This window comes from Acipenser ruthenus, chromosome 1, assembly GCF_902713425.1.
Source record: "Acipenser ruthenus chromosome 1, fAciRut3.2 maternal haplotype, whole genome shotgun sequence".
NCBI classification, from domain to species: domain Eukaryota; kingdom Metazoa; phylum Chordata; class Actinopteri; order Acipenseriformes; family Acipenseridae; genus Acipenser; species Acipenser ruthenus.
In genome coordinates this window covers 106,743,207-106,762,476 of record NC_081189.1, presented here as the reverse complement: position 1 = coordinate 106,762,476, position 19,270 = coordinate 106,743,207, and the positions used below count along the sequence as shown (strand labels likewise).

Genomic DNA, 19,270 nt, shown 5'->3' with positions numbered 1-19,270 from the left:
AATTTTGTATTTCAAAAGTTGGCAGATGTGAGAAAGTATAACATTTGCCAAACGTTAGTCAGCAGTCAATGAGGACGTTGAGAAAGTCGATGGAATCTAATGTTATCATTTTTTGTTGTGTTTCTATATTGTAAACCATGCAACCAGGAAACATTTGATTTCTTGATAGATGTATTTATTTTTTTACACACAAAAAATGCGATATATTTTTTTCAAATGTAGCGATAAAAAAAACCAAAACATTATTGTGAATTGTATTTTTGCCCCACAACCACACAAATAAATAAAAATAAGATTGATTTTTGTTTTTAACATTCTGACCCACAATTTACAAATGTTATACTCTTAATAACAATATTGTATACCCCCTAAAAACATATATCACATAGTATGTATCCTTATTGCACATTCTTGTTAGTATTCTGAATTTGAAAACTACTGTGAGCGTCTGGTTTGTACAGATCAACATTAATTACACATTATTTCAATGTAACACACCTGTTTGTTTGTTTTTTTCATTTCAGTAATACTTCCTAATATCTTCATAAGATAAGAAAAAAATTATCTGTATCTTTTTCTTGATTTTTAATATTACATCAGGCTTTGCTTGGAAGTTTCTGACAGGCACATAGCTTTGCCAGGTGCATTACATACTAGAAAAATGCCAGAGGATCTCCTCAGCCCTCTGCTTTCTGACTATAGGTGGGGCTGGTAGAGTTGAAAGGTCTTATTGTTACATGATTTGAACAGAATGAGGATGGCTGTTTAGTGCCAGAGCTTAAAAATCCCCTCAGAATGGTAGTAGACAGAATATAAACACAAATAAAATACATTAAAATGACATCTGAATAATAAGCAAGACAAAATCAGGAAAAGGCAAACTAGTGAGAAGTACGAACTCAAAAGATGATGTAGAAAAGTTGCTGTGTTAAGAATGAGTATAATAAGTTAGAACAGAACAAATATATTGGTATTGTGTAAAAGCAAACGTGTAAAACATTTGGAGATGTATACTGTTTGTGCAATAATTCTTATAGATATCCCACCCCAGCTTCAATTATACAGCATACTTACTGTACTATGGTATATTTTACACAGTGCCCAGAGTTTTCAGTGTAGTTTATACCATTTCTGGATAACAATGCTACATTTCTTGGTTTTCTTCTTTCACAAACTGGATTATACATTGATAGCTTTATTTCCACCTTCAAGGTTTTCATTTGTAATACACTCTTGAGCTTCAGCCACTCGAGTGGTGCTAAACAGTCTCAAAATGCTTCTCTAGTGCTTCACCACTAGATGGCAGCGTTGCTTATAACAGCTATTTATCTTCATTGAATGGTTTTATGCCAAAGGCTGTTCAGAAGCTGTAGTTTTCTTACACTACGTCCTGTTCTCACAATTATGTCTTGATGAATATCTACCGAGAAGGGAAAAAAATATACATTTCCACTTTATTAAAACAATCAGCTTTACATCAATATCAGAAAATAATCCTGTTTAAATGAGCGAAGGAGGACGATGAAGGCAAGAGGTCCAGTCGCGAGAGGGGTATGGCTGCAGAACGCAGACTCACACAGCATAGCTCTCACAGGCAGTCACACAGGGTAGTGCGGCGTGCGCAACTCATAATAGATGTCATTATATGCTACAGTCCGATCACATGATAAGGGTGATGAATTTAGGTACTAAAACTAAGTTTATTTCATAACAATAACCTAACCCTAAACCTAATGTTCGTGGGGTATCAGGCGTGGATCACAGGGTAATAATCACTATGTTCAGTGTTCTCCCCCTCCCACGCCCTGTTTATGGTCACGTGGTAGGGGTGTGGCGGGTGAATGAAGCAATGTGTAAATTACGAGTTGCGCCCGCAGCACTGCCCTATGTGAGCTCCCTGCGAGAGCTACGCTGTGCAAGCCTTCGTTCTGCAGCTGTATACTCTTGCCAATCGCCAGCTCAGCCACTGACTCACTGTGGATCCCTGGGCAATTCATGTAACTGTGAGTAGTTGCCGATCAGAGGAAGCATCCAGGCAACAGTTTCCATGGACGTGGATCATGATGATGAAGAATTCTAACAGATCCTGTTCAGTTTACCTACTAGTAGCCCTGTGTGTAAGCAACTAGAATATCGGCCTACCAAACTCTTTTTCAGTTGCATGTTTTATAACTATAAAACACCCAATGGCAAGACTTTAGACCAGTAAAATTATCTGATGAACATTTTATTGTGTTTTTTCAATTCTAAACTAGTAATACTGTAATAGCACGTTATATATATTAACCGTGGTTCCCTGAAGTAGAAATGTTATCCATTACCGATTGGGATATACCTCTGTGTAGCCTGATTGACCTGAGTATGTTTGTTAAAGCTGCTTGACATATATATATATATATATATATATGTTATCATGTTAAAAACGATTTAAGGATACTTAAATATGTTATTAAAGTTGACTTCATTTTGTAAGGACTTTATTGCACATGAATGGATACAACTATAAATTGGCAATATACTGTTCAGTTTCACAAACTGTAACAGCAATGAAAACAATGAGTTTTATATTGCATATGTGGTTATTTTGATGGCTAAATTCCACCGTTGTTAAAATACATTTTTAACCCAAAAACTACTTACTTTTCTTTGTTTTTATATTAGTAGACCTGTTTTACCTAACTAGCCAAATGAGGGACCTATTGGGTAACATTGCAGAATTAGGAACCAAATTGTCACAAACAAAATAATGACCCGAGTAGGAACCAACAGGGTTCACACTCAACCTGTTCATAGAGGTGCCTCTTTAGAACTGGTAGCTCCTCTCCAGTGGGACACGTGGGGCTGACCGGCGTGTCAAGTAAGGATGGGAGGTCATTTTTACACTGCATTGATTGACACCAGTGCCTCCATTTCAGTTTTCATGATGCCATGTCATCTATCTCAACAGGTATTTGTGACAAGGATGACGTCACTGGCCAGGCTGTTATAACCAGGAAGTGACAGAGGCAGAGAAAGCAAGGTTTAATTGTTCAGACAATAAACCTTTAGTACACGCAAAATTACTACAATACACAGAGGTTAGTAATGGAATAACATTTCATACCTGAAAGGGAACTTACACGCAATACCTCCGTTCACTGATAGAGGGGACTCAGAGCACATTTTGAAAATAAGATAAGTACCAAGATAAGGTCTTGACAATGACATTTGAGTTCCAGGGCTTTAACAGAGCTTGCATATGCTATTTTACTTACCTTACTGCAGCAAGTTGTAGCATGAGCATGTCTGATTAGCTCAAATGTGTTTAAGAGCTCCAACCCCTAATGTTTATAAAACATCACATATGATCTGAACACCGTCAGTTCTGCCTCTACCCAGAGACCTTAACAACGGTCTATATTCATAGTAACGGTTCATATACTTAAATTCTTCCACACCAACGGTACATATTCTCACTCTGACCTAGACTGACATCTCCAAGCACCCAACCACCACATTTACGTAATAAAAAAGTGAGTAGTTGGTCTGGGGAACATTTCTTTGTCACTTGTCTGGGCCATTTCAGAGATATTTCTGTATGGGCTCCAGCCCTGCATTGGAAACCAAAGAATGTCCTTACCACGTTTACAAGTAAAGAGTTACTTAAGCCCCATTTCACACTGGCGCTCCTACCCGGGTTCTGGCTACCCGGGTCACAATCCCGCGTAGCGTGAAACCATGTATCCACAATGTAGGGTTGACAGCGATCTACCTCAGGATGTGCTTGCTTTGACCCGGGTCGAGCGAGACAAAAAGCATGATGGCTGTTCGTAAGCAGACACAGTAACAAACAGCCACGCCTGTGTGAAGGTTTCAGTTCCACAAGGAACATTTCTGTTTATTCTCTTTAGCCATATTTCTATTGATTGAGACACACCATGAGCCAGAGAGGAAGAAACATTTGCCTAATCAACATGTGGGCCGACAATTCAATCCAAGAGAAGCTTGGATGGAAGCACCTGTAACAAGCTGCTTCCACGGCATTGTGTACGCGCGTTGTGTACTTGCTTCTGTCACATAAGTTGACCCTGCTTCTTCAAAAAGCAGTGGCAAATTGCATGGCCGACTCACATAGGTTTGCGACCCAGGTAGAGCATGCCAGTGTGAAAGGGATTTAGATACATATTACTTAAGAAACTACAACATATTTGTGATTACTGCTTAAAGTGGTACAGTCGCAGTAGTAGTATTTTGTTTTATAATAATTGTAACCAGGTGTTACCTCACTCAGAAGCACCCAGACAGGGGAATTGGAGTGGATGAACAAGCGAATGGCTGTGATTTTATGTACAGGGGGGACCTCACCTTCAGCCACTCCATTCACGAAGGCACCTGTTGGCGAAACAAACACCTGGTAAAAGACAGGTTTACACACAGGAGATATACAGTCGTTTCAACGTTCTGATGAAAAGCATCAAAACAAGCTGAGAAAAAACGGGCCAGTGCCAACTGTGACAGAAATAGAATGATTCTTGGTGGTAAATCTCCCTCCCGACCTGTGAGGGCGCTAAGTAACAGGAATAGAGTACCATGGACTGGTTGGCCTGACAATTCATTCCTAGGGTTAAAAGGAAGTCGGTCATCTAGAAAGTGGGCGGAGCTTTGGTGCAATAACTCATGGACCCAGAAGGGAAACGATGTGGCAGCTGCGGACTGGAGGAGCAGCTGCAATCGTTTACCAAGGGGTCATGCGTGACGGTACAAATAGGGGATGGAGCGACGTAATCTGTTCCTTCAGTTATGGTTAAGGAACGACCCAGAAGGACCAGTATTGTGAAAAGTATTGAGAGTGTTTTGTTTGTTTTGTCTAAAAATACTATTTGTTATTGTTTAAATGGCTAACACGATCCAGCACCAACCCGGACAACATCACTGCACTTTGTTTCATGAAGGACAGTATATTCACTACGAGCACTCGAGCACACCCTGTGGACTTGTGTTTGTGTTTGTGTCTGTGTTACGTGTGGGTGAAGAACGGGACTGTTTATTATTTGGGATTCAACTGTGGACTTAAACAGAGCAATACACGCCGCTGTATTGCCTGTTAACATTGTTTATTATTTACTGTTGTTATGCCATCAGGCAGTTGGATTACAAACTATTAAACAACATTGCACCTGGATTATAATCGTCTGTCTGTTAATTGATCACCTGCACCTGCACACTGTTAACCACTTTGCCACACAACAAACAAATTAATGTTCTCTTTGCCTGAAATGAAACTCAGAAAGTAATGTCAATCATCTCCGGTATGATCTCTTTATGTTTCTGTTTTTGTTTGTGTTTATTAATCATTTGGTCTGTTCTCTAAAACATTTGTACAGTGTGCAAAAAAGGTGAATGTGACATACAGGCTGACAGACAGACATGTCCCGATACTCTCTAGAATGTGTACTAAAAATATCCTTACAATATACATGCCACATCACTATTTTGCTGGTGCCAGGGGGTATGCAACAGTAAGGGCCAAATTGGTACTGATGAACTTCAGTGTGCTAAAATTTAGACTGCACGCAGCAATGGTACAGGCCAGTTTTTGCCTACTAATGTCCTATCATTCCTTACTCATAACTGCAGATTAAGCAAAGGAGACACATTTGCTCAAGTTACATAACCTACAGTTTAGAAACAGGGGGAAGCAGAAAAGACAAAAACAGGCATACCTATTCTTATGTAGCCATCTTTGGTTTGTTCATATGTGGACAATAATCCTTCCTTCATCTTCTCCAGCACTAATTTCTGTGATTGATTAAAAAATAGTCATGGCTACAGATATCAGTAAATCCAGGGCACACACATACACAGAGGGTTCTCATAATCACAAACATATGTGATTATGAGAAGCCATGAAAACAGGAAAACTAAAGTTAGTTTACTAAAACTAAAAGCATTTTGACTGTACTGACTGCTTCATACAAGACTGCGGATTGTCACTGTAGTCCTTTCAAACCAGTTAAATGTAATATTGCACCTCAAAAGAACCATACTGTGAAGCTCAAAGAGCTCAAGCAGTCACCTGTTGCACAGCCATGGTTTATTGGATAATACTAGGGCTGTAATGATACACTACCACCACCATACAATACATATCACGATTTTCAGGTATTGATACAATATGTACAGTATCACGATACATGTGATGGTCCTGTAGAGCTACTTGTAAGATCAAATGGTCATTTAATGATAGACCATGTTGTTAAAAGACAAAATATCAATGGGACAGGGAAGCGCATGTATTCATACCAACTGTAAAACACTCATTCTTCATTCAAGAACCATTTGATTTGGTGAACTACAATTAGCAACTGTATGTTCTGCTATTGGCCTTGTATCATGATAAAACCGATACATACTCCTATTGCCATACGATATACCTTGTAAAGAAAGGTATCATGATTCATCGATACACAATGACCTATTACTACACCCTTAGATAATATGCACTCTGGAAGGTCTATAGGAGGCTAAGAACCTATTATAAAGGTCACCATGTGGAGTCTGACACGATCAGTGCGTTAGAGGATCCACACACTTAAAACACCACTCACATTCGCTGGCTGCACTTCCACACTTGTATTGAAAAATTTGTCTCCTGGGTGTTCTATATTTCCACTTCGAAAGAGGTATCTGTCAGGAGAAGAAGGGATGGGTTTGACAACAAATGAGTAGGATTTTGATCTCTTGATTGTATCCAAGAATTATAGAGAAAAACAAGAAACAGACTGTCAAAACCACCAGGGTGCAGTATCACATGTGAATAGCATGAATTGTTTTGTCACAGAGACCTCAATGCTTGACTTTATGTACTGCACACAGAGGATTGGAACCCATGGCCATGCAGTCTGTCGGCTCACCTTTTTACTGTTACAGGCTGGTGGAAGGAGATGGTGATGTGGTCCCCGGAAACAGGTGTGAGAGCCCAGAAGAAGCCCTGCCCATAGTAGGCCTTCTCAATTGAGAAGTGCTGATAGGCTGTCAGACTCATGGTGATGTCAGCAGATGGGTTTTGGTTGGTCCTGTGCAGTATCTGTTTACCAAAATCATTATCCTGGGATTGTAAAAGAGGAAAGAATGTTTAAGGGTGTGCTGAACTTACACTGTACAGATCGCACAAGTCTCTGGCAAATGGTTTAATCCTAACACTATTACAGCTGGTATTCTATGACGTATGATCAGCAGGTAAACAGTGAGTAGTAAAACTGTACTGTACACTGAGATGTATGCTTTTAGGATGTCTATTGAAGATAGAAATGTTTTGCATGGGTGAGATATTTTAATGCAGGCATATATTTAAAATACCATTTTATTGTTTTATTGTCTGCACAGCCAGCCATGACAAATGGGCTGGGGTGTATAGCCTCTGATGGAGATCTAACCTACTTTTTGACCTTTGCTAAAATTAAAGTTGTTTTTTGTTTGAAAGATATTTAGTCAGATTAATAAAGCTTCGGTTTAAATAATGTCACCCAAAGACACAAATACAGGTGCTGAAAGCTGAATGCCTCAGATGCAGTCCAGGCATACTCATAGTGGTGGAGTGATGCATTAACAGCAGACTGAGGCTTTTGAATTCTTCAAGAACACAGAGGTAGAGAATGAGCATGGTTAGCTGAATGTCCTACACAGTGATATGTGATTTTCTGGTTGTAGCTGAATTCTAGGATATAGATATTCAGACTAGCCTGGCATCCCACCCAGACTCCAGTAACCTGAGTCAGTTCTTTATTAACATTTTATCCTGGTTATTTTAGTCATGTTATGTAGTAGCACAGGTGAATTAAGAACTAAAGACTGCCTTTTTTGAAACATATCAGTTATTAAATTCTTGACCTTGTCTGTTTTGATGAATAAATAAACTTTACTATTTATTACACCTCTTTTGCTGTTTTTAAAAATCGTTAATTCTCGTGTTACAAAAAACTCCCAAAAACTTGATACTGTAAATGTTTACAAAAACCTTCTTAAATAAATCATGATATATCAGCGGATATACCTTTTTCAACAGTAACCTAGAAATGAGTTTTATTAACCCAACCGTTAATAAAAGAAACCACCTAGTCTGTACTAATGCACAGCGGGCAACCAGTACTAAGCGTTAGAGCTGTTACATTTTAACACAAGAAATGGACCTGTTTCATGAAGGGTGTACAGTCTAAACAGACAGTTACTTTAATTTAATTTGTCACCAGAGGCTAATAACTAATATTTGTTTGACCAAAAGCATTTGACAAAAGAGTTATGTTTTCAGCCTTCACAACACATGTACTACATGTACCCTTTTGGCTTTTTAAATGCTGTTAGTTTACTGTCATTGGAAGTTAGTACTCAAGTGCTAAACTGAAGGGGTAGATGTACTAAAGTGTTGCGGCTGTCTCAATAGTCACAAACCAGTTGCAAACAAGTCGGAAGTCTAGGGTGAAATGTACTAAACAAGCGCCATGCTGTTAGTGACTTCTTAGGGCATGCTTAGCAGCCGCAGTTTTTCTTTGCGGTTCAGCCTTAGATGAATATGTAATTAGGGGCGCTCCTGCATAAATTCACAAAAATGGGGTCTAGATAGTGCAAATGAAGGTTCTCAAATATTATCAATTTGTTAAGAATTTTTGAAAGCACATTTTAAACAGTCGCAATTGTTGCTAGCATTTCCCAGTCCGCTTTTTCTCATGCGTTGCCAGTTGTGCTCAAGGCATTTTTGAGGCGAACACCCAAATACCTATTTTTCCCAAAAAGCAGTGTGTACTTACAAGCCTTGAAAACAAATTTCTATGACACTTCTGGTTTCCTCTCCAGCTCATTTGGAGCATCTGTATAGGACTGTAACAGGGCGAGGAGCCCTGTAAGTGATTATTTGTTTATTTTTAGAACGGGGTACCGCTACGGCCCTGTGCGATTTATTATTTTGTATTTGCTTTGTTGTATTATTATTATTATTATTATTATTATTATTATTATTATTATTATTTGTACACATGACGACGTAGCCGTGTTGTTTTGTTATTGTTTTATTAAATGTGACGGTGAAGAGCAATATATGTTATATGTTGTTTTGCAGCGTGGATGGGAAGCGTATATGGGATGGATATATTGTAAGACAGCAGGGAGGGGGTTAAATCCTCCCTGCAGAAAACATGTGCGTAGGCACATTTGTTTAGTTTAATTGTTTTATTGTTAATTGTTTAATTTTCATTTGTTAATTGTTCTGGCAGTTGGCCTTGTTATTGTAAATTGAGGCCAGCTACCAGGTAAAAAAGAAAGCAGCCAGTCTGCTCAGGGCTGCTGTGTGACGAACCCGCTTGCGAGTGCGTGCAGGCGAACATGGAAAAGTAGTGTGGAAAAACCTGTGTGTTCTGTTTGTTTATTGTGTTTGGCAGGCAAACAGCTTAGCCGTCCTGCAAGTGTGTTAGGGACCTGCCTGTCTAGTTTGTGCTCCAAAAAGGAGCTAGTTGTTTATTTTCTGTTTTATTTTTGTTGTGTTTATTAAAAATAGTGCTTCCGCGCTTTAAAAAATCAATTTCTGTGTCCTGGGTCTGGTTTTAAAAACGGGCAACGAACGACCGTCAGTGCCGGCCGGTTTACAATATATATATATATATATATACACACACACACATTAACAGCCACAAAGTTTTGTGAGGCTTTTAATTTATTATCAGCTGCTCAGGCTGTATCATTAAATGAGTTAGTTGACACCTATACACTTACATGACTAAAATATTTGATACTATAGCTCCAGTTAAAACACAGAGGGTGTTTTCCAAAAGAAGCACTCCATGGTGTAATGATTTTACTCGGAAAATGAAATGTGATGGTCGTAAATTGGAACGCAGATGGAAGAATTCTGAACTGCATGTTCATTATCTCGCGTGAAAAAGCCACCAAGTTAAATATAAGAAGGCTTTGTCCCAGGCTAGATCTTTATACTATTCTAACCTGATTGAAAAAAATAAAAAATAATCCTAGATTTCTTTTTGCATCTATAGATAAATTAGTAAATCCACCTTCTATTAGTTCTACCTCTAATATTGGTTCCATTTTTAGTTGCACTGAGTTTTTAAAATTCTTTCAAAATAAAATTCTTGACATTAGAGATCAGATCTTACAAACTATTTCTATTATGGACCTTTCCTCCTACTTTGAATTAACCAGACCTGATAAAGTTATGATGGAGGCGTTCTCGTTAATTACTTTGCAAGAGCTGACAGCGTTAGTTAGGCATATGAGACCAACCACTTGTGCCCTTGATCCTATTTCTACTAAACTAATAAAATATGTATTTAGTGTTGCTAAAAATTTTAACAATTATAAATGAATTCCTTTCATCTGGTATAGTTCCCTCTGCACTCAAAGTTGCAGTGGTTAAACCCCTGCTTAAAAAAGTAATTTGGATCCTACAGTTATTAACAACTATAGGCCAATTTCCAATCTTCCGTTTTTAGACAAGGTCTTGGAGAAAGTTGTTGCCAATCAATTACTCAGATTTTTAGCTTGTAATGCTTTATTTGAGAAATTTCAGTCTGGATTTCGATCTGCACATAGCACTGAGACGGCTCTTGTTAGGGTAGTAAATGATCTTTTGATTAGCTCCGACTCTGGCTTTCCTTCAGTTTTAATTCTTCTTGATCTTAACGCTGTCTTTGACACCATGGACCATTCCATTCTATTAAAGCGGCTTGGGAGTTTAGTGGGTTTGGCACGCGGTGCCTATTCTTGGTTTAGGTCTTATCTTTCCGATAGGTTTCAGTACGTTTCTGTCGGGGAGATGAAGTCTGATTTTTCAGAGGTTGTCTGTGGTGTTCCTCAGGGTTCTATTTTAGGTCCCCTGTTGTTTTCATTATATATGTAGCCATTAGGTGATATTATCCCATATTAGGAACATTGCTAAAGCATCGTTACATGATTTGAGAAATATAGCTAAACTTAGATATATTATTTCTATATGTGGTGCTGAGAGGCTAATGCATGCCTTTGTTTCATCGAGAATTGACTATTTTAATGCTCTTTTTTTCTGAGATTCCAAAGTATTTGGTGTCTCGCTTGCAGCTTATTCAGAATGCTGCTGCAAGAATCCTAACTAAAACCAAGAGAGGAACATTACTCCTGTCTTGGCCTCCTTACACTGGCTTCCTGTGCAGTTTCGAATTGATTTTAAGATTTTATTTTTAACTTATAAAGCCCTTAATGGATTAGCACCCAGTTATTTACAAGCGCTGTAGGTCCCATAGATTCCTAAGTGGAATCTTAGATCTCAGGATGCAGGGCTCTTGGTTATTCCAAGGGTAAATACTAATAGTATTTATATAGGGAGACTGTGTGGTCCAGTAGTTAAAGAAAAGAGCTTGTAACCAGGAGGTCCCCGGTTCAAATCCCACCTCAGCCACTGACTCATTGTGTGACCCTGAGCAAGTCACTTAATCTCCTTGTGCTCTGTCTTTTGGGTGAGACGTAATTGTAAGTGACTTTGCAGCTGATGCATAGTTCACACACCCTAGTCTCTGTAAGTCGCCTTGGATAAACGCGTCTGCTAAATAAACAAATAATAATAATAATAATAGTATGGGAGGAAGGGCTTTTCTTATAAGGCTCCTACATTATGGAACACTCTGCCTTTTTTGTCAGAAAAGCTAGGAGTCTTGCTGTTTTTAAGTCAAAATTGAATTTTGGGATACCAGAGAAAAGTGCATTGCAATAGTCAATTCTTGATGAAACAAAGGCATACATTAGCCTCTCAGCATTTGGTACGGAAATAATAAGTCTAAGCTTAGTTATATTTCTCAAATAATAAAAAGATACTTTCGTAATTTTCCTAATGTGATTCTCAAATGATAGATCAGGATCAAAGATGACCCCCACTTTTCTCACATTTCTACTTTTAGTTCCAATGAGAGACTGCTAAGGTCTAGCTTATGTAAATTGATATTCTTTAGTTGATGCTGTGAACCTACAAAAGCATGACAGACAAGCGCTTCAGTCAGCTAGTTAAAAAGCCTTGAACTGAGGATCGCCGTCCAGTATAGTGTTTAACTGTTTGGCTTTATCGCTCAGAATTGGACCAGATATTGGCATCCTTTCGTTTCTCCTTTGTACAAACCTGGTAAAAACGGTTTTGTCCAGTCCATCATCTTGAGCACCTTATTTTTCTCTGTTTGCAAGTTTGTTGATCCCACAAACAATTTTAGATTTGGTTCTGCCTTCTTAATATCTATCACGGTACTTTTGCCTATCCCCAAATCAGCTGCTATCTTTTCCTAGTTTCTCCCTTTTCAAGTCTTGAGAGGATTTCTAATTTTTGTTGGATTGTTAAAACCACATGCTTTCTTTTCGTTGCCATCACGGATGCTGCACGTGCTGCCAACAGCGTTGCCCCTGTACTGTGTGGCCGGTTAATTGGTCAGGGTGGTTATGTGACTGTCGGGTGTGAGACGTTCCACTGTATATCTCATTCGGTAATGGTTACATTTCATACTTGTAAGGGAAATCCCTCTCTACAGCAGTTAGTGCATAGTGTAATACTTCTTAATACTTATTTAAGGTTTAACTTAAGTGTTATATTACAGTACATGACTGAGTGATACATGCAGAGGGAAAAAAAAGCTTTCAGTATTTTCAGCTTCTTTGTTTATGGTGAATTGGTTGTATTTTATCAGTTATTTTTGAAGGCTTATTTTGTATTAAAAAATGTCAAAAGTATTTTTTCATTGTCACTCAAATTGTCTCAAAAAACTGAACCACAGGTGTGTTCCACCTGGCTGCGCATATGAGTACCTGCACTTTTTTGTTGAGAATTATTCTAATTATTCGGCTTTACTCACTTTCAGGTTCTGAATTTTTCCAGGCAGCGAGGAGTGTGTGCCGACATGTTGAAACTGAGACGGTTTGTAGCGAATTCTCAAGCTGCTCTTCTGCCTGTCGCAGTGTTTCTGGAAAAGAATATTCTAGTGTAAGAATTCTTCTTTTTTACTGACACAATCACAATCTCTTTACATTAATTTGTATGCTTTTTAAATCACAGATTTCCATACTGTGTGATTTTCAGAAAACACTGGTAAAATGAATTACTGTGTGCAATGAGCAACTGAAATCTATTTATCTAAAATAAATAATTGTGTTCTTCAACAACCATGATTATAGAAGCACCATTCAATAATAAATGCAACATTGTTCCTTACACACCGGTAATGATACATGTGATGAAAAATGATCCTATTAACTAGCTTTCTTGTTTCAGTTCAGCACATTCCTTATTACAGTTTTAATGGTGCACACTGTCCATAACATCTATTTCTGGACATAGGTTAGATTTATATTTTTTTGAAAATACAATTGTGCAAAATTAGATTAGGAACTGCTAATTGCCTATATAACTTTGGAATCAAAGCTATAAGTTGTTTCTTATCTTGTTTTTAACATTAGCCTACAGCTGTACTGTGACAGAGAGCGAATTAATCCTAGTCAACACTCTCCCTCCCGACCTGTGAGGGCACGGTATAACAGGAACAGTGTGCCCCGGACTGGATGGTTTGACAGTTCATTCCAGGGTCAGTTGGAAGTCAGCCATCCACAAAGGGGGCGGAGTCACAATACCAGAAGTCATCGCCTGTGGTAGGCGATGTGTCAGCCATGGATTGGAGGATACGTGAATCCACTCGCTACCGAAGGGGGCGTAACTGAGGGTATATCAGGGGATTGTTATGGTTATGAAACGACCGGGAGGAATAAAAAGAAACTGTGAGTGTTTAGTGTTGTCTTGTCTGTGTATTTGTCATTGTAGATGGCTAAATATCCAGGAGCTGTCGCTGTTAAGCCAGAATCAAACCCGGACTGCAATGCACCACTTTTATCACTGTTTCATTTTATTCACAACACCACTTGCACCCGGAGCGCTCACTGTTGGACTGGTGACCGTGTAGGTGCTTTAAAGTGTGTGTTATTATTATTTTGGAACCGAACACTGTGGTTTTGATGGGCTTTACACATCACTGTGTATAGCCAGTATTATTATTTAAGCAATTAGTAAAGCTTTGTTTTCACCATTGAACTGTTGTGGGACTGTTGTTTCTAAGCACTGCATCACCTCTACACCTGTCACTACAAAACACTTTGCCACATGTACACATAATGACATTCACTGGAATATTGACACATTTACAATTCACGTGAAAAGGTACACTTACAGCATCTTTTTCTGGATGGCAGACCTTTACCCACAGCATATGGTCCAGCAACCAGTCTATAGGCTTGTCTTTGTAGAACATCAAAATAAACTCCACAAGCACAGGAAGGTCTGAAGCCTTGAACATTTTGCCTGGAAGCAAAGTAAAGTGTACCGTAAGAAAACTCATGGAAAATCAGACAATATCATGCTGTAAAGTAGGGGCATCTTTTTGGGCCTGGTATCACCATTGTGTCTTCACAACAACTACCAAACCTTTAAAATAAGTTTGCCGTAGTTGAAATAAAGTCAGATTTTTAAAGAGATGTCTGATTTTATAAAGCATAAAATAAAAAGAATGTGGGCTATGACTGTCAGTAGGAAAGGCCCATGTCACCTCTTAGCATGATTGCATTAAGATGTATATCCTCACATACTGTGGCTTATCCTGCCAACATAGTGCTGAAATTTGATACCGACACAAAACAAACCATAGGGAACACGATGATGCACTATTGAAGCCCATGTTGCATGGTTAATGGTGTTCACCGTGATGCTATACTAACTGAGGCCTCAAATGCACAGCTTTAGCGATATAATGAAAGTGGAGTTGTTAAAAGTTTAAAAGACAAAAATATGTTTCAATGTCAAAGTAATTCATACCAATAAAGCCAAGTTGTGAAAACTCTATAACCATCCACTCCATCGATGTTTGCTGTAGTGCAACATTCTTCATAGTTTGAAAATAGCCAGTCCTTGCTATAAGATCATCTTCAAGCTGCAAAACAGTGAGAGACTTTGTTAGGGTTGGTAGTTCAAATGTACTGTCAACTTCCTGTTGACAACACAAATCTGCATTCAGCCAGTTACTTTTTAAGGATACCAAAACTGACTACAGAGTAAGTACTGTAGATTCAAATTACATTTTCTTACTTGTTTTACTGTTCCATTGCCATTTTTGTGATGCTTGCAGTCGTTAAGAGTGTTTTTTCATTGCAAGGTAAACCAGATCAATGTTTCTCAAATGTGACCACCATCTACGGAAGGCATCTAGAACTGAAGAGTATCTCCTGAACTCAGGTGAGAGCAACTTAACACTGACATAAAAAACACAGTATTTGAGAAATTGCCATTTGAACCACTCAGAATAATTGCAAACTAAACTAATCTGCATGTAAAGCTACTGGCTTTTATCTAGTGACCGCTGCTGTGGCCTGATTGTTTCATTCTCCCTCAGGGATTACATCATGTGTTCAGAATAAATGTTTAACTAACAGCTATGGTTGTAGGAACTGAGCCTTATGGTGTCGCTGTAGTCTGCAGAGACAGTAAAAGATTTTGGAGAGCACAGAGGCTATAGATATCAGCGGGACTTTTAATGTATGCACACAAAATGAGGGATGAAATGCATTTTACTTTGCAACAAGCAATGTGTAAAAGAGCCTAAATAAATAATTATTAGTATGATTTTAATTGAGGCCCGTGCCTCAGGTGCCTCGAAGCTGGTTACAGCCTTGCAATATGTATAGTAACTCGACAGTACTTGCACACTTAAGTTGTACCTTCTTTCCTTTGCTGTCTTCCACAATGAAATCCTTATTGTCACGGGCACATTCTAGGGTTTTTGTGTGTCAAGGCATTTTTTTACATTTTGCCACAATTCTCTCTATCTAACTGTAATACAGCTTTAAATCCTGCAAACAAGCCTTCTAATTGTAATCTCATTTTAAATTTCGCAAGCAGAGTCTCCAGCAAAATTATAGGAATGTTGCCAGTCAGTCGCTGGGGTGGGTTTCAAGAATTCAGAACGAATCAATGATAGATACAAGTCAGTAAGAAGGGACATTGCCCAGCAGTACTGGGACAGGTAGTTTGTTTTTGTAGCAGGTATTCTAATTTAATTGAAACAAATAAAAATAATGCTGCTATCCTAGTCCTACCCTTAACATTGGCTCCTCTCACAGCTGCAATGACTTCTTACATTTCTTTAAAAATAAAATACTAGACATCAGGAATGAGATTCCACAGACACCTTCTGTTAAGGAGGACTCCAGCACAATTTTACCAACTACACCTATTAAGGCTAATATGGGGGCTTTTTCTTTGATTACCTTACAAGAACTGACAGAGCTAATTCAACATATGAGAGCTACTACATGCTCTCTTGATCCTATTCCTACAAAACTATTAAAATATGTTCTTGGTGTTATTAATACCCACATTTTAAAAATTATAAATGGTTCACTCTCCTCCAGTTTAGTTCCCTCAGCACTTAAGGTAGTTGTGGTAAAGCCTATGCTTAAGAAGCACAATTTGGACCCTAAAGTCTTCAATAACTATAGGCCAATCTCCAACCTACCATTCTTAGATAAGGTTCTAGAGAGAGTTGTTGCAATTTAATTACAAAAATGTCTAACTCTTAATGGTAAATTCGAGAAGTTTCAGTCTGGTTTTCGTGCTGCACATAGCACTGAGATGGCCCTTGTCAGAGTTGAATGATCTGCTGATAAACTCTGACTCGGGCTTTCCATCAGTATTAATTCTTCTTGATCTAAGTGCTGCCTTTGATACTGTAGACCATTCCATCCTATCGAATTGCCTTGAAAGCACAGTAGGACTGTCTGGCCTTGTCCTATCCTGGTTCAAATCTTATCTGTCTGACAGGTTTCAGTTTGTCTCTATTGCGGAGGTCAAATCACCATGATCTGAAGTTGTCTGGGGTTCCACAGGGCTCCATTCTAGGTCCTTGTGGCAGGGAGGAAGCCCTGCACATGGGAAATATGTAGTTTATTGTATACTGTATTTTTGGGTTAATTGTTGTAAATAGATTGATTTAACCTTTTAACTGCTGTGGCGCTCCGCCGGGGACGATTACCTGTCTGCGTGGAGCAGCAGCAGAAAGCAATGAGCTGTTCCAGCAGGCAGGTGGGCGTGTCTCAGCGGAGCGTCAGTATAAAAACATAGAGATCACTATGATCAGGGCTGCTGCAAGACCTGCCGTTTTCACTGCACCTTTGATTTATAGTTTGTTGTATTGTGTTTTATTTTTAGTGTTTTTTCAGTCTTGTACCGTCCTCTGTGCACTACCATTGGTGGTAGCATCAAATGACATTATTGTTTTTTTTTTGTTTGTTTTATGTGTTAATAAATAGTGAGCGCCGTGCTGGCGTGTTTCACTGCACTTATGTGTTTCCGTGCCTCCATTCCGACTCTCACCTGCCTGTCTGCCTGCTTCAGTGCAGGAACAACACGTAAGAATGCCATAGTCCCTTATTGTTTTCATTATATATGCTACCGTTGGGTGACATTATCCACAGACACGGAGAGGACTTCCATTGCTATGCTGATGATACCCAGCTATATTTGTCCCTAAAGCCAGGATTTTCTTCTGCCTGGGTGTTATTAGCTACTTGCCTTACAGACATCTAGCATTGGATGTCACAGAATTTTCTAATGTTAAATTCAGATAAAACAGAGTGTCAATTGTTGTTTAAACTAATTTACACCTTTATGTAAAGTGAGCCTCAGTGTTGACAGGATTGTTTGTTGATATACTGTTTCATGTTGTCTATGCTCATATGGTTTTTATATCCCTTTCACGTTCTAGACTTAATATTAATAAACTTTTTTTGGGTTAAGCATACGCCACAGGTCCCTTTTAAATCCTCTTACACTGTAACTTATTACTTGCTGTTTCCAAAAATGTTGAATGTTTGCTTATGGACTCAGTATACGCTTATGGACTAAGTGTCTAGTAGTAATACTAAGAAAGTTTGTTACAGATCTGGTGCACAGTGGGATCACAGAATCAACTAAAAGGAAGTGCAGGATTACATTAGCTTGACCCTTGCAGTCTCTCATCAAAACTTTAACTAGAAATGAAGAGTTTGGGGGTCATCTTTGATCCTGATCTATCATTTGAGACTCACATTAAGGAAGTTACTTCAGTATCTTCTTACCATTTGAGAAATATAGCCAAACTTAGACCAATTATTTCCATATATGATGCCCAGAGACTAATGCATGCCTTTGTTTCATCTAGAATTGATTATTGTAATGCACTTTTTTCTGGTGTCCCAAAACGTGTGGTAACCCGCTTGCAGCTTGTTCAGAATATCGCCGCTAAAATTCTGACTAAAACCAGGAAAAGTGAACATATTACCCCTGTTTTGGCCTCTTTAGCTGGCTCCCTGTGCAGTATAGAATTTATTTTAAGATTTTGCTGTTAACTTACAAAGCCCTGAATGGATTAGCACCTAGTTATTTGCAGGAGTTACTGACCCCGTACCTTCCAAACCGCACTCTGAGATCACAGGATGCGGGGCTGCTGGTTATTCCTAGGGTCAACAAAGGCAACACAGGAGGTAGGACTTTTCTTATAGAGCTCCTAAATTATGGAATGCTCTGCCTTCGTTTGTCAGGGAAGCTGGGACTGTTACAGTTTTCAAGTCAAGACTAAAAACGCACTTTTATAAAATGGCTTTCTTATCTTAGTGGGTTTTAATGTAACTTTAAAATTGCTGCTTTTGTATTATGTGTATACTGTTTAAATCTGTATTTAAATGGACTGAGTGTGGCAGTTGTATGTGTGACATGCTATACAAATGTACTGTGGTTTGTTCTTTTTTTCTGCTATGTACTGTACAGTGCTTTGCGATACTTTTGTATAAAAAGCGCTATACAAATGCAATAAATAAATAAATAAAATACTTAATCATTCACTTGAATCCCAGCACGTTATCTAATTTGTGCAATCCCAGTGCACATTGTACCTGCACGTGTAGTGATTATGCAATCCCTGTGCCTAAATACAACTATACATTTTAAATAATTTGCGCTACATATCCCCCATTATACTCCGTGCACCAATCCATACACACCACATACAACATAAAACATAAAAATATGCACAGGGGCGCGAACCCCGCCACATGGCTATACACCAATTTCATTTTTTTTTTTTTTTTGTATCAGGGGTGTTTTACTGGTTTTTATCGGTTAAAACCGAAAATCAGAAGCCCTATGTATAAGCTATCTTTCCCTATCTCTTGCTAAGAATTTTCTATGTGCGCTTATATTACA

General features: G+C 38.6%; 1 protein-coding gene across 1 annotated transcript in view; it reads right to left on the bottom strand.

Moving 5' to 3' along the window:
- Positions 1 to 159: 159 nt before the first annotated feature.
- The window catches only part of LOC117420857 (alpha-1,3-mannosyl-glycoprotein 4-beta-N-acetylglucosaminyltransferase B-like), a 59,431-nt gene continuing 40,320 nt past the window's right edge, over positions 160 to 19,270 (bottom strand). Inside the window, exons 8-15 of the mRNA XM_059033522.1 lie at positions 14,852 to 14,966; positions 14,211 to 14,341; positions 12,849 to 12,956; positions 6,894 to 7,087; positions 6,588 to 6,666; positions 5,703 to 5,778; positions 4,262 to 4,371; positions 160 to 1,420 (exon numbers count right to left, since the gene is read on the bottom strand). Coding sequence (XP_058889505.1) covers positions 1,403 to 1,420; positions 4,262 to 4,371; positions 5,703 to 5,778; positions 6,588 to 6,666; positions 6,894 to 7,087; positions 12,849 to 12,956; positions 14,211 to 14,341; positions 14,852 to 14,966 — 831 coding nt within the window. The 3' untranslated portion in view covers positions 160 to 1,402. The remainder of the gene's footprint in view (positions 1,421 to 4,261; positions 4,372 to 5,702; positions 5,779 to 6,587; positions 6,667 to 6,893; positions 7,088 to 12,848; positions 12,957 to 14,210; positions 14,342 to 14,851; positions 14,967 to 19,270) is intronic.